We start from the raw sequence: 15105 nt of genomic DNA on the forward strand, positions 1-15105 counted from the left end.
TTTTTTAATATAATTCATAGTACTGAAACTGCTATATTGAATTCGCACAAATTGTATTATGCGTAATTTTCGACTCGAAAAACCCCTAAGATATCTAATTTAATTTTTCACTCACTCCACCATTTTAGGGACAAAGTCGGACAAAATAATACCTTATTCGTATTCTGTGATCGCAAAGATCCCCAGATATCAATATTCGTCGAGATCGGATGACATGAGATTTCTCATTCCCTTCTGCCTTTTTCACCAGTACTTTAGGAGATGGTATTTAAAGAATCTAGGAATGTTTAACCAAAATTGTAAAGAGTAACCTTCATTTTAAATGTTATGTCTCTAGTTAAATATAATTTAATGAATTTTTAAAATCATCAACTCCTTTCTCTCTCCTCTCTGCTCCGTTGGGACGTGAAAAAAAAAAAAAACTCAAAAGTTATTTGAAGGGAGTACATGAAATTGAATTTTTTTACATTCCTTATATATTTTAGAAACAATTCTGAGAGATGAGATGAATAGTATAACCCAATTTTATGAGTGAGTCTTAGTTTTAAATCTAAAGGCTGGTTAAAAAAATCGATATAATTATTTGATCATTACTACCTCCCATTTTCCAACTCTTAATGTTCGTATTTCGTAAAACTCAGTGCTATCTATTAACTAAGGATTAACTGAAACCTACGTATAGAGTTTAAGGAGATTTAAGTTGACGAATCAGTGAGTCTGTTGATTATAGGATGTTTTTTTTTTATTATATAGATTGTCTTTATACTTCATAGTAACGAGGAAAAGACTATGCAGCGGCAACTGGAATTATCTCGAAAAATATGTGCCGGAAACTGGTCCCTTTTCACATACTGTGTGCGCGCCAGCTCTTAAACCGTGAGGTATGAGGAAGTGGGGAAAGGGGGCATATGACTCAGCCAGGCCAGCTAAGGAGTGTGCATGAATGTTCCCTCCGTAGTACAAACATTAACTTTCTCGCTTATCGGTTTCACGCCGCGCCGCATTCCTGCCGCGTTATATATATTTAGTCTAGTATAGTACAGTCTTACGTCATCACCCGCTTATCGCTTCCACGCTGCATTCCTGCCACAGTTTAAGAGCTGGCGCGCAGACAGTACGTACAGCTAGCGCAAAAGATCTGAAGGCCTGGCTGACGTCACGTGGGTGAAGTGGGAGGCAGAGTGCAAACAACAACAAATACGCTCTAAACACCTAACTGAAAACATTGACCTCTTACCTTGAGCTGCTAGTCGGAGTCTTCAAGCTCTCCTATCGCTTCAATTTCATCGTCATAGCTGAAATTACAGTCGTCATCATCATAGCTATCACCGAGATTTATGATAATTGGATCTATGACGTTATCAAACAGTACTTCCCGGTCCATATAATCTTGTTCTATTTTAAAAATATTTTCACAAAGAGGACGCCAATCGAGTTCAGTCCTACTGTTAAATTTCTGCTAACATAGTTTTCTTACTGAATCTAATTTACAATCTATGTTTCTGGAGGCAACCCATCCCTTCACTATCGACCAAATGTTCTCGATCGGGCTTAATTCGGGGTGATAAGGGGGAAGTCTAAGTGGAATATGATCAGCACTTTCAAGAATGGCGTCTATAGAATATTTTACAGACGAAGGTTTGTGTATTTGTATAAGTTCGTATAAAGTTGGTTTCAACATGTCATCACTGTAGGGAATTCCCTCTTTTTCAAGCCATTCCTTCATTACAGTTTTTGTTGACTTTGAAGTGGGAGCTCTGTTTAATGCAACGTTATGATAAGGGGCATTATCAAACACAACAGAATTTGGGGGAAAATTAGGAAACAGCTTCTCTCGAATCCATTTCTCATAATTAATTTGATTCATTTGAGAGTGGTAATCCCCAGATTTCTGCTGAGCTTTCCAAATTAGTAGGGCATAGGGAACGAACCCTCCCTCACCTCCGGCGTGTAATAATTATTAGGCACTTCCCTTTGATACCGGCGCTAGAAGACCGTGTGCTGAGTCGTCGCTCCAAGACTTGCTATGCAGGTGGAATGACTCATCCAGATACACAATATTTCTTTCCTCAGCTCTATAATTAGAAATTCGCCTCAAATAGTTTATTCTCTTTTGCCTAATACCGTATTTTTCTACTAATAACGATCTATTTGTCTTCGTTTTCTTCCAAGAAAATCCAAGTTTTTTCAGTATAGTTCTAACACTAGTATTGCCCCATCGAAGCCAATTGCGTCTTTCAGTTTCATTCTTAATGCGCTGACTGTTGGAACGCGTTTCTCGGTAATGTAAAAGTCACACTATCCTACGCACTACAGTTTCATCAAAAGCGTCTAGTTCTAAGACACTACTTTTAATTGTTCTCTTCTTATCCGGCGTTTCGAAACACGTACCGTTGCCACTATCTATTTTCTTCGCTTCTGCCACAATTTTTTGACACTACTACGAGACACGCCTGTAGCCACTGTCACTCACTTTTGAACTTTATGTAGAGGAATGTCTGTTCCTTGAGAAGCCTCCTTAGACATAAACACGAGTACATTGTTTATAACCCCTTAGTTTGACTGTGAAGCTTCTTTCCTTTTAATTTTGAATTAACTGGAGCCATTTCCGTAACAATACGTCTACTTGCAACTTCTAAACACTTACACTAGATGTATATACACAATTGAAATGTTATATATACACACACGCACTCTGACTCTATATACACGATTTAAATAACTATAATTATAATCTACATACACAATTTATATACCAACAATGCACGCACGCACTTTAACTGTATATACACGATTTTTATATACAATATTACACACACTTAAATGCTACAACTGAATACTTCCGTAATGTAATACAAGCGCACATTATAGCGAGCAAGCGATTGACTGACAAGGAGAGAAATGTTTTGCAAGTGGAATATACACCTGACAAGAAACCGTCATCTACCGTTTAAACCTCAACGGCCTGGAAGCTTTCAGATCTTTCGCGGGAGGTTGTACATGCACACATTATAGACTACAGTAGTTCTCTAGTTTAGCTATATGTGCATAGTTTTTAGAAGTGACTGTCCATCTAAGTCCACTCGGATATCGGGCCTGTATGTTTACTCATGTCCTATCCATTCCAGCTTCTGTTTGCTTGCTGCAGAGATATCAGCCGAACTTGCATCGGTGAGTAACTCGCTCTGGAGTTCAGATTTAAAAAATCCGTCTGCCAGAATCGCTGACTCCTACTATACGTGACTATCCATAATCTCATACAGCAGAAGCTATAACATAACCTAAATAATAAAAACAAGATAAATTATAGAAAAGTTTTAATTAAGGATGATGAAATAAACATGAATCATTCTATAAGATAGCTACAATTATTCAAAGTGCAATGTTGGCAAGCAAAGAAACAAACGCTAGGGAGGTAACAAAAAGAAACAAATGCTAGGGAGGTGATAAAAATTGAAGGATAAGCAACCATCATTGGTTGAAACAAGTCGTTCCATGCCGTTTTATTGGTCAAAAGTAATATGACGTAGTAAAAACGTAATAGTCACCAAAAACTGACCCTTCTCCTCCACACCCATTGAATAATCCCGTGGCGCTACAGCCCATGAAGGGCTAAGACCGACCAGCCGGCTGCTGGCCTCACGTCCACATGAAGAAGCAAAGGTGGACGATCATCCAACCAACATGGAGGTACCGTGTGTTTAGCACGATGATCCCCCCAGCCGTTATTGCTGGTTTGCGAAACCGGATTTTCGCTACCTATCATAGCTCCCCAAATGCATCACGATGCTGAATGGGCACCGATCCCAGACACTGGCCGAAATTTCATGACAAAATTTCTTCCGCCATGAAGACTCGAACCAGCGCGCATTCCGTAACGCGAGTCCTAGGCAGGATGCCTTAGACCACGACGCCACGGCGCGGGACCCCATTGAATAATAAATAAATTAATAAATTATGGTTTATTTAACGACGCTCGCAACTGCAGAGGTTATATCAGCGTCGCCGGTGTGCCGGAATTTTGTCCCGCCGGAGTTCTTTTATAAATTTACTGACAAGAGCCTGTTGCATTTAAACACACTTAAATGCCACTGACCTGGGCCGGGATCGAACCAGCAACCTTATGCACAGAAGGCCAGCGTTATACCGACTACGCTACCCAGGCCGACCACACTCATTGAAAATTGTATATAATTATGTTTATATGAACTTTTCACTCAGATTAGTGCATAATACCGCCCCTTAAAATATTTACTATTTCTCCTGAATCGCTCAGTATATGAAATGATTCCAATTATGTGCTGTCTCTGGAACTATAGTTCCAGAAAATGAACTACTAAATGGATAGTAATAACGTTCGCAACATAGAGGAAACAAAATTATTGCATGTCTCTTTGTTACTTATTTACAAAATGGCTTTTAAGGAATCCGCAGGTTCATTGCCGCCCTCACATAAGCCCGCCATCGGTCCCTATCTTGTGCAAGATTAATTCACTCTCTATCATCATATCCCACCTCCCTCAAATCCATTTAATATTATCGTCCCATCTACGTCTCGGTCTCCCCAAAGGTCTTTTTCCCTCCGGTCTCCCAACTAACACTATATGCATTTCTGGATTCGCCCATTCGTGCTACATGCTCTGCCCATCTCAAACATCTGGATTTAATGATCCTAATTTTGTGAGGTGAAGAATACAGTGCGTGCAGTTCTGCGTTGTGTAACTTTCTCTATTCTCCTGTAACTTCATCCCTCTTAGCCCCAATTATGTATGTCTCTTTGTTAACAATATTAATTTCGTGTTGTAGTTCAGCATTTGTTAAAACAAGATATGCAAAAACGAAATATGTCTGTATTGGTCTGCTAAGTGCTGCAGGCAATGTCACAGCTTTTGATATAACCTGCAGTCTACAAGTACAGGAAAAGTGCCTCCTTCACACTGTCGTCAGGTTGTAAGCGGAGAACCTGCGAACTACAAGCACAAGAAATAGTAGTGCTATTAAGAGCAGCTGTCCGTGTGGTAGCGTGGCCGAGCGGTCTAAGGCGCTGCTTTAAGGCACCAGTCTCTTTCGGAGGCGTGGGTTCGAATCCCACCGCTACCATAGAATTTTGTTGTGACGTCAAACATTACACACACTGTAACGTGGCTGCAAAGCTCTGATAAACGAAACTAAGTCTCTCCACAAACACGTGTTCAAATCACAAAGCTACAATTACATTTTATTTAGTACAAATATGGTATACAGCAGGCTTACACATCGAGTTGGTACAGTTGCAAGACATCAGACACCAAATGTGTTTCATTATAGTAGGCCTACAATTTTACTGAGTTGGCTATTCGAGGGTCGGACCAAAGACCGTTCCTTTCACGTACGCCAGCCAATCTTTTCTCGCAGTTTTCTGGAGTTTCCTCTATCTCGCTACGTACAGATGCAGACACTAATGTTTTTCAGTTCATCGTATGACCTGGTACCGAGATGATAGTCTCATGGCTTAAAAAAAATAATAAAAATAATCCACTATTCCCGACCTTCTGAGTGTTCCAGGAGCTCAGATTTCATTTTGGCGGACCAAAAAGGTTTTGTATAATTTAGGCTGGGAATCACGTTTCGACTCATGTTTTAAAAAACTAAACGAATTTCAGTTGTTGCAGCAATAATATTTACACACACAACCGCACACGCGCGCACACACACACACACACACATACACACACACACACACACACACATGGAAAATTATGCAACAATTAGAGGCTAAAAATCCGAATTTCACTATCTTCTCCCATTAAGATGCAGAGTCAAGCACAGTGGACTGTAGTAGATATGAAATATGTCAGTAATCCATAGGTCGCTGGTTCAAATCCGGCCCGGAGGATAATTTTTATATTGTTTCTGTTCATACTGTGATCGTTATATTGTAACAGATGGAGAGAGAGTCTACTCTCTGAATTCCACTGGTAGCTCAGTGGTAGCGCGGTGGACTATAGTAGGTGTGAAATATGTCAGTAATCCATAGGTCGCTGATTCAAATACGGCCCGGAGGATAATTTTTATATTGTTTCTGTTTATACTGTGATCATTGTATTATAACAGAGTGAGAGAAAGTCATTATATCTAACTCCTGTGGTAGCTCAGTTGGTAGAGCGGTGAACTGTAGTAGATGTGAAATATGTTAATAATCCACAGGCCGCTGCTTCAAATCCGGCCGAGAGGATGACTTTTATATTGTTTTTGTTTATGCTGTCACCATATGTACAGCCGGAGGCAGCAATTTTGGCAGGTGACCTGTATGACATTTCCAGTAGGCAACCAATATTGTTTATGTGAGCTGCATGAATGACTGGCGATAACGTTCTGAGTCGTTTATATTTTCATACACGCAGCTTATATCATTATTATGAAACACGCCACGATACAGTCCGAGTCAAAGAATTCCTTAAATACATGTAAATGACTTTCATTCGCAATAATTTTACAATACGCCTCCTATATTTTCTAAATTAAAAGGAAAAAGCATTGCATATACAGTATATATAATGCTACCCTTACCAGATCATTATTTGATTTGTCCAGTAATAATGTAGGGATCTTCTACTAGTCGTGCGCCAATTCATTATAGTAAAATTACGATTCTTCTTATTGATCAAAATATTAATCTGGTTAATTGGGTAAAATTGCATGCCGCGGAAGTTAGATTTATATAAAGGTATAATAAATAGGATTGCAATGGATATTGTAAGGGCAATAATTTCTTAACACACACATTGTGAATAAAACAGAGAAGAAAGCATTTTACAATATTCAAAATCGTACAAAATTTCGGAGAAACCAATTTTCCCAGCACAAATTGCACGAATTGAAAAATATAATTACCATTCACATTAAATATTTTATGGATTCTAAAAACTTGTTTGTTAATCTAGAGGTATTGGCTGATGACTATACTAAATTCCAATACAAAATTCATTCAGAATATGTAGAAACTACACTTTCAGATTTTACTAAATGTATACTATCGAAATGTGGTATATTGCCTCCTTAAATACTGTACATGTGTTAACTGTGTTTATGTCGATCTGCGTTATCCGATGTTAAATTTTTTTGTATGTATGTATGTAGGTATTTATTTACACTGCAAGTGGGCAAGCTCCCGGTGGCAGTGGTATACACAATATAAACAATACACAATAAGATGATAAGCAATACACAATAAAATTTACAGTACACAATACAATTTTACAATACATATACAATTTTATACACAATACAATAAGAATACATAATACAATTTAACACAATAATAATAAAACATAAATAAAATACCTAATTTTACAATACAACCTACATAATTATGTATAGGCCCTACATAAGTTTCAATAGTCTTTCACTTTACTAATATATAATTATATAATTATAATCAGGGAAAGGATTTATATGTAAATACATATTTACTTATAAAGCTAATATAATTTATATTTTGCATTATCTTTATGTTTCACACTGTGTAGGGTTGAAAAATCCTACTTTTATTTTCCATATTTTTCCATATTTTAGAGTTTAGTACATATTTTCGTTAATTTCCATATATTTTCCATATTTCATATAAAACAGTCCATATTATATTAGGTTTAACAATAAAACAAAACAAAATTCCATTAACTTTTAAAAATACATTTCAACAATAGAGATTTAAACACATGTTCAGTAATCCCTTTAACATCAGAGTTATTTGAAAATTAGCAGTCCTATCAACAATGGGAAAGTAAGTTACAAAACTGTATTAATTTAATTTAAAATTTTTAACAGACTTCAGTTGTGCAGCTCAACAGTTAAATGCCAGTCAGAGTACACATAGGTTCAGTTTTGTAAATCATACTATAAAGACGGTAAATATGCCAAAAGTACGTCATTCAGTCAATTTAAAATCAAAACTAACAAGTTACATTTCAGAATTTAAAGAAGATGGTTTATCAACTGACAATAAAATATTATTTTGTAATTTGTGTCAGTGTGCAGTATCATCTACACAAAAGTTCCTGGTGCAACAACACATTACAACTAGTAAACATCAGGCCAACAAACAACTAAATTCCAAGCAGAGACAATTGTTTTTAACACAACCAACAACATCGAATGTAAGATCTGAGTTTAACATCGACCTGTGCCGTTCTCTCATCTCTGCTGATATTCCTCTCTACAAACTAAAGAATAAGGTCTTCAGGGAATTCCTTGAAAAATATACTCAACATACAATCCCGGATGAGTCAACACTTAGGAAGACGTATGCTCCATCCATCCACGATGAGACAATACAGAAGATAAGAGATGAAATTAAAGATAGTTCAATTTGGGTTTCCATTGATGAGACTCCCGACAAAGAAGGTAGACTTGTTGGTAATGTAGTTATCGGTTTGTTAAGTGAACAATATTCTGAACGAATTCTTTTACATTGTGATGTTCTAGAAAAGTGCAATAACAAAACTATAGTTAAACTGTTCAACGAAGCTATGGGTATCCTGTGGCCAAAGGGTATTATGTACGATAATGTGTTATTCTTTATTAGCGATGCTGCCCCTTATATGGTCAAAGCTGGACAAGCATTATCTGTTGTATATCCTAAATTGACTCATTTTACTTGTGTGGCGCATGCATTTCATCGTGTGGCAGAAGTGGTCAGAGACAATTTCCCTAAAGTAGATTTGTTGATTTCATCAGTGAAAAAAGTATTTCTCAAAGCTCCCAGTAGAGTTAACGTGTTGAAAGAAATGTACCCTGAAATTCCATTGCCACCAAAGCCAATTTTAACTAGATGGGGTACATGGCTAGAAGCAGTTGAATATTATGCTGAACATATAGACTCTATTAACAATGTTCTCCTTGCATTGGACTCTGAAGATGCAGTCTCAATTGATACTGCGAAAACAGTTACCTGTGACATAAGTGTGAAGAATGACTTAGCTCACATTCAGCATACATTTTCATGCATCATAAAAACGCTCAAAAGTCTCCAAAATAGGCACCTTTCACTATCTGAAAGTTTTGAAATTATAAATAGTACTGTGGAACAACTGAATCGTGGTAGAGGTAAAGTTGCAGATGCAGTAAGAGCTAAGGTGGACACTGTACTTTCAAAAAACCCTGGATATGAAGAACTACAAAAGGTTGTTGCTGTGATGAGTGGTGAATCAACAGTGAAGATTAACTTGGACTTATCCCCAGCAGACATTGTGAAATTGAATTATGTACCAGTTACTTCTTGTGACGTCGAACGCTCTTTTAGTCAGTATAAATCTATCCTCAGAGACAATAGAAGAAGATTCACTTTTCAGCACTTGAAAGAAATGTTTGTAACCTATTGTTATGGTAACAGACAATAAAAATTGTGTTTTGTTGAAACTACATTGGAAGATAAGGTACGTCCATTATATTTTTTGTTTAGTTTGATTAAAATGTACCAATATTTAACGTACATAGTCATTTTTTTATAATTTTAAGTCCATATTTAATTCCATATTTTGGTAAAAATCCATATTTAATTCCATATTTTGGTAAAAATAACTACATATATATTTACATATTTCATATATTTTTAGTCCATATAAATCCGTTCCCTGATTATAATTATATATAATTATTATAATATATAATTCATAGTACTGAAAGTGCCATATTGAATTCGCACAAATTGTATTATTCATAATTTTCGTCTCGAAATCCCCTAAGATATCTAATTTAATTTTTTACTCATTTTTGTCCCACTTCACCTGTTTAGGGACAAAGCCTGAAAAAATAATACCTTATTCGTATTCTGTGATCGCAAAGATCGCCAGATATCGATTTTCGTCGAGATCGGATGAAATGGGATTTCTTACTCCCTTCTGCCTTTTCACCAGTAATTTAGGAGATGGTATTTAAAGAATCTAAGAATGTTTAACCAAAATTGTGAAGAGTAACCTTTATTTTAAATTTTACGTCTCTAATTAAATATGTTTTAGTGAATTTTTAAAACCAGTAACTCGCTCTGGAGTTCAGATTAAAAAATCTGTCTGCCAAAAGCGCTGACTCCTACTTTAACACACGAAACGGAGCGGGCAGACGAGTCAGAGCCCTCCTTTGTAAGCGAAGCTGGTATGATCCATGTGCGTCTAACTTGCACTCAAAGTAATCAAACCTAGGACTCTAGTAATAACTCCACCATTTCTACTCTAAGCTTTCACTACATTGCTAGAGTTGAGCAGGCCTAATCTCTACAGTTGTAAGCCTCGTAAAATAAACACGATGCAATTATTGATGTTGATCACTGCACTGAAGCTAATGTTTTTGTTTATAGTAACATCGATGCGAATTCAAGAAGACCACAACTAGCTCGAGAACTGGCGAATCAATTGCTCAACCACATGGTTACACCGCAATGGTGGAATGACTTTATCTTAACAGATATGCTGGGTAACTTTCTATTAAACTACATATTCGACAAGGTAAGCAAGCAACTGCGTACTATGTGAGAAAAGCGAAAGCAATAGTGATTCCTATTTAACGACGTGGTAAATCTAACAGGAATATTCGAAGTTAGATGGATATTAGCAAAAGTGGCATGAAAAACTACACAACACGCAAGTTTTCTACAAAAACTGCTACATAGCCTCTTTTTTTATTTTTTTTTTACTCGTTATTTAACAACGCTGTATCGACTACGAGGTTACTTAGCATCGATGGGACTGGTGATGGCGAGATGAGGCCGAGGATTCGCTCTAGATTACCTGACATTTGTCTTACGGTTGGGGAAAGCCTCGGAAAAAAAAACCCAGCCAGGTAATCAGCCCAAGCGGGAATCGATTTCGCACCCGAGCGTGATTCCGGATCGGCAGGCAAGCGCCTTAGCCGACTGAGGTACTCGGTGGCTACATAGCCTCTTTATCCAACATAAATTTCATATTGTATGTCAAGATCTCCGTCAATGCTAATGGGAGTTAACATAAGCGAGGTATTGATAAATAGATAAGCTTACTTTATCTCTTAAGCCTTTCTCTAACATTTCCAGCTAGATAACTTGACATAACACTTCAATAATGAGTCCAAAGTTCACTGTAAATTTATCTTATCGTAACTGAAGTTCTTAAGTGCTTGTTTCGACATTATTGCAGTGGTTTCCACCCTTTTTTGACTGTCGACACACTTTACTGAACGCCCACGATATCGCGACACACTTATTTGTTTTTCTTAATAATAAAAATAGTGCTTTTCTTCTGGAGAGAAAAGTTGTGGAATTCTGTAGAATATTTTATAGCGGACTGGGAGATGATTACTGTTCGCTGCAGGGGAATTTTGTCGTTTTTATCCTCCTTTTCGTCCAACTAAGACTTTCAAGGTCTAAGCGGAATTGAAAGAAAAATTATATTAAAAACATAGTTATTCACACATATTTCGGTTCCATGATGAAGAATGCAACAAAAAGGTGCCGGAACGCCGTTCCAGCGCGCTCCGCCAGAAAAAATGCACTGATAACTTCTATGTAGTGTCGGACTTCCAGTGTTGTAAATAGGTCGATGTTAATACGCAATCAAAAATTCTGAAAAAGCAAGCATCAACTTGGGTGGCATTAGAAAAACATACAAAGGTATGTGTCAAAAATCCCAACATATCTACGCAGGATATCCGTTAAAAAATTTTATCATCGTTTTTGAAAACTCACCTCTTTGACATAATGTGAAGTCTGTGCTTTGTGGATTGCACAGAGTTTATCTATACGTGGCCTTATGGCTGACAGGCCAACACGTAAATCATCTTCAAGATGCAGCAGTCTGTTATGGTAGAAAATGCTGATTCACACAAGTATGACGTAGAGAGAAGTGTTACAGATCGTAACAAAAATATTTATTCTCGTATAATAGCTTGTATAAATCGAAAGATATTACAATTTAATTTCCTGTATGATAAAAAAAATCACTTCAGAACTGATCATCATAAAATGCAAATAGGCCTATTTAAAATCAATATGAACAAAAGCTCTACAACCTGACCTGAAGAAACATATCCTATCTATTGATTCATGAACAAGATTAATTTAAGTAAATTATCATTGACTACATGGTTACTACACTCTATACCAGATGTCTTTGGAGCAGATATAAACAACGGATCGAAATGCAAGAGAGCGCGGTTCACACGATACTAAATGTCTGTATATGAATTAAGTGACCGAATACGTTCATATAACGAAACGTAAAAATTAAAGTAATGTGTCTTTGAACATACTTTCTTGCATACAGTCACGTCGTCTCATACACCGCACAGATGCTAGACGCAATAGAACTGCAGTAGTCGACGCGTCTCTGAATACCGTCTCGTAACCAGGATATGCATGCGCTAGTGTCTACAACGCTCTCAGCTAAGTAATGACTCGCCAACTAATGGGAGCGCAGTGATAACATGAGATGCATCGACCCTTGTTATGATCTGCTCCAAAGACATCTGATATAGAGTGTAAAGTTTTCAGTAATTGTTATAGGCATCCAACAAACAAAACTCAGTGCGCAGAAACCAGCGGGCGTGACTGTCTCGCGCAGATGACGTATGCTCCCTTTCCCAGCATGTCCCCGTCTCCAGTCACACCACCGACACTATGCACATTCGCACTTATTATCTTCTTGTGCTGAACTGAACACGTGTTATCGCTACAGAGTCAGGGAGTCCCATAGCGTTTTATATTAAATATTAATTTAATTTAATTTAAATATTTAAAATTTAAATATGAGGACAGTTCCAGTGAAGAAAGATAACGATTGTGACTTAGAAAGAGACGATGTTAACATATTGTAATGTTATATTCACTTAATTAGTTATCGTTACAGCTGCTCTTTGAGTGCACATGTACGCAACCGTAGCCGTTATAGCTACAGTCGCGCTCAAACCTCCTGACGTTTGCAGGTGTGTCCGCTTATCGACGGTAGCCAATAGCGGCAGTGCTGCGTTGCAATATATGGACACACAGACTCACCGCTTACAAAGTCTCAAGTTCAAATAACAAGTGCGCTGGGAAAATTGGTATGTTGTAGGGACCCTGCATGTATATATGATGAATGCTTAATGTTTTCTGTACACATAGAAACAAAAATCACATTTCTACCCTCAGTGGTTCCAATTTTATAGCTTAATACAGTGAAACCCCGATAAGACGCTGTTCAAGGGACCGCGTGTAAACGGTATATTAACCGGGACCGTATATTAGGCGGGTATATAAATTTTGACTTATATACAGTATCTAGTAGCATTTTTCTTTATTGAAATATAGTAAAAGATAACGAACTGACCAGCAAAAATGTCCATTCAATGGCCAAAATATTTCATTGCTGTTACAATACATTGCTGAAAATTACATCTAAAATATCCCACAAAAATAGCGTATTATGCGGGACTTCAGCGCAACAAACGGGGTATTCTATAAAGGCGTTATATATGAAATGTGCAGGCATATAATAACCGCTATTTTTGCAAGAATATGCTTTGACAGCATGGACATAACATTATTTAGGGCCATGTCAATTCATTTGTACACAAAATTACTATTTCAAATTAAGCGTATCATTCAATTTATTTTATCACACTGCGCCTTTGTGTTATTCGAGAACTTTATTAACCCTAATACAAGTAAAACTACAGTATTACAAAACTGATATAAACTAAGCGAGTATGATAATTTACGTCTGACTCAACTAATTATATTCTATATTTTGTGACTTAATTTCATTCGATGCAATCTGATGATAATATTTATATTACTATTATTATTATTATTATTATTATTATTATTATTATTATTATTATTATTATTATTATTCTTTCTGCATCTCCCTATCAAACCAATCTCAGGTAAAGGATCGCGTTCCACAGTTTTAAAACTACTGCCCCTGAGAGACAGAGACGGAGAGTGTAGTTGTGACAACGTCGCGCTCGCATGTTACTGGCGCTCGCCAAACGTCAGGAGGTTTGAGCGCGACTGTAGACCAGTAGCCGCTTATTAAAGAACCCGCCTACTGCAGGGGGGTAATAGGGGTATGCCATGCGCGGTACAAGGAGTCAGAGCTCAGTTTTGTTTGTAGGATACCTATAAGCAGTGCGATGTCATTTAGGCTAGGGCTCCACTATCTGTGTTTGACAGCTGTTGTGAGCTGCAGACTACTGCCTGAAAATGGAAGACACGCAAAACAATCTAGGTGGCTACATGGGCAGTATTTCACTGCGCCTAATAGAATTACGGCGGCAGTGCCAAGGTCTACTGCCGGAGGAATAGAACATGTTCCATTTTCGTGCCGTTATCTGTCGCCGAAGCCTGGCTCCACTGGCCGTAGTAGTCAGCTGGCAGCTGTAGTAAAACAGTCTACGTTTCGCAGTGTTTGCAGTTGTGCCACAATAGTATTGTTCATAGGTTGTTTGCAATTTGTAAAATGGAGCTTGATAGTGAGCAAATAAATTATTGAAATTCAGAAGTATCCTGTACTGCAAATTTGGGTTGCCAACTTGTTTTGAAGAAAATACGTGAGATTAAGAAATCGACAAAATTTCGCATATAAAATTGACAAATATTCCGTTCAGTTAGCTACTAAAAACAACTTTATTCTATACTTCGCCAGCTAGGCTTAAATTACGAGCATTCTTAGACAGATTTTTCTCGCGTAATCGTTAAAGTCGACTGCAGTTTTCAGCTCTGATTTGATTAGATGTGTCGTGCTCCTGTTTCGAACGTCTGTCCAATTGTCCATGAGGAGAAACACCCCCTATGTATGAACATTATTACTTGGTATGCTTACTTATTTACTTACAAATGGCTTTAAAAAAACCGCAGGTTCATTGCCGCCCTCAAATAAGCCCGCCATCGGTCCCTATCCTGTGCAAGATTAATCCAGTCTCTATCATCATACCCACCTCCCTCAAATCCATTTAATATTATCGTCCCATTTATGTCTCGGCGTCCACAAAGGTCTTTTTCCTTCCGGTCTCCCAACTAACACTCTATATGGATTTCTGGATTCGCCCATACGTGCTACATGCCCTGCCCATCTCAAACGTCTGTTCCTATCATCTCCTAATTATGTCAGGTGAAGAATA

General features: G+C 37.4%; 1 protein-coding gene and 1 non-coding gene across 3 annotated transcripts in view; both read left to right on the forward strand.

Annotated features, from left to right (window-relative positions):
• Positions 1–15105, forward strand: part of LOC138715335 (glutamyl aminopeptidase-like) — a 139760-nt gene that overhangs the window by 49017 nt on the left and 75638 nt on the right. For both annotated transcript variants that reach the window (XM_069848146.1, XM_069848148.1), the window contains one exon: positions 10331–10478. In XM_069848146.1, coding sequence (XP_069704247.1) covers positions 10331–10478 — 148 coding nt within the window. The remainder of the gene's footprint in view (positions 1–10330; positions 10479–15105) is intronic.
• Positions 5018–5100, forward strand: TRNAL-AAG (transfer RNA leucine (anticodon AAG)). The gene has a single exon. It is a non-coding gene; the product is annotated as a tRNA-Leu (tRNA).

Source organism: Periplaneta americana, chromosome 15 (assembly GCF_040183065.1).
Source record: "Periplaneta americana isolate PAMFEO1 chromosome 15, P.americana_PAMFEO1_priV1, whole genome shotgun sequence".
In the NCBI taxonomy this organism is placed as follows: Eukaryota; Metazoa; Arthropoda; class Insecta; order Blattodea; family Blattidae; genus Periplaneta; species Periplaneta americana.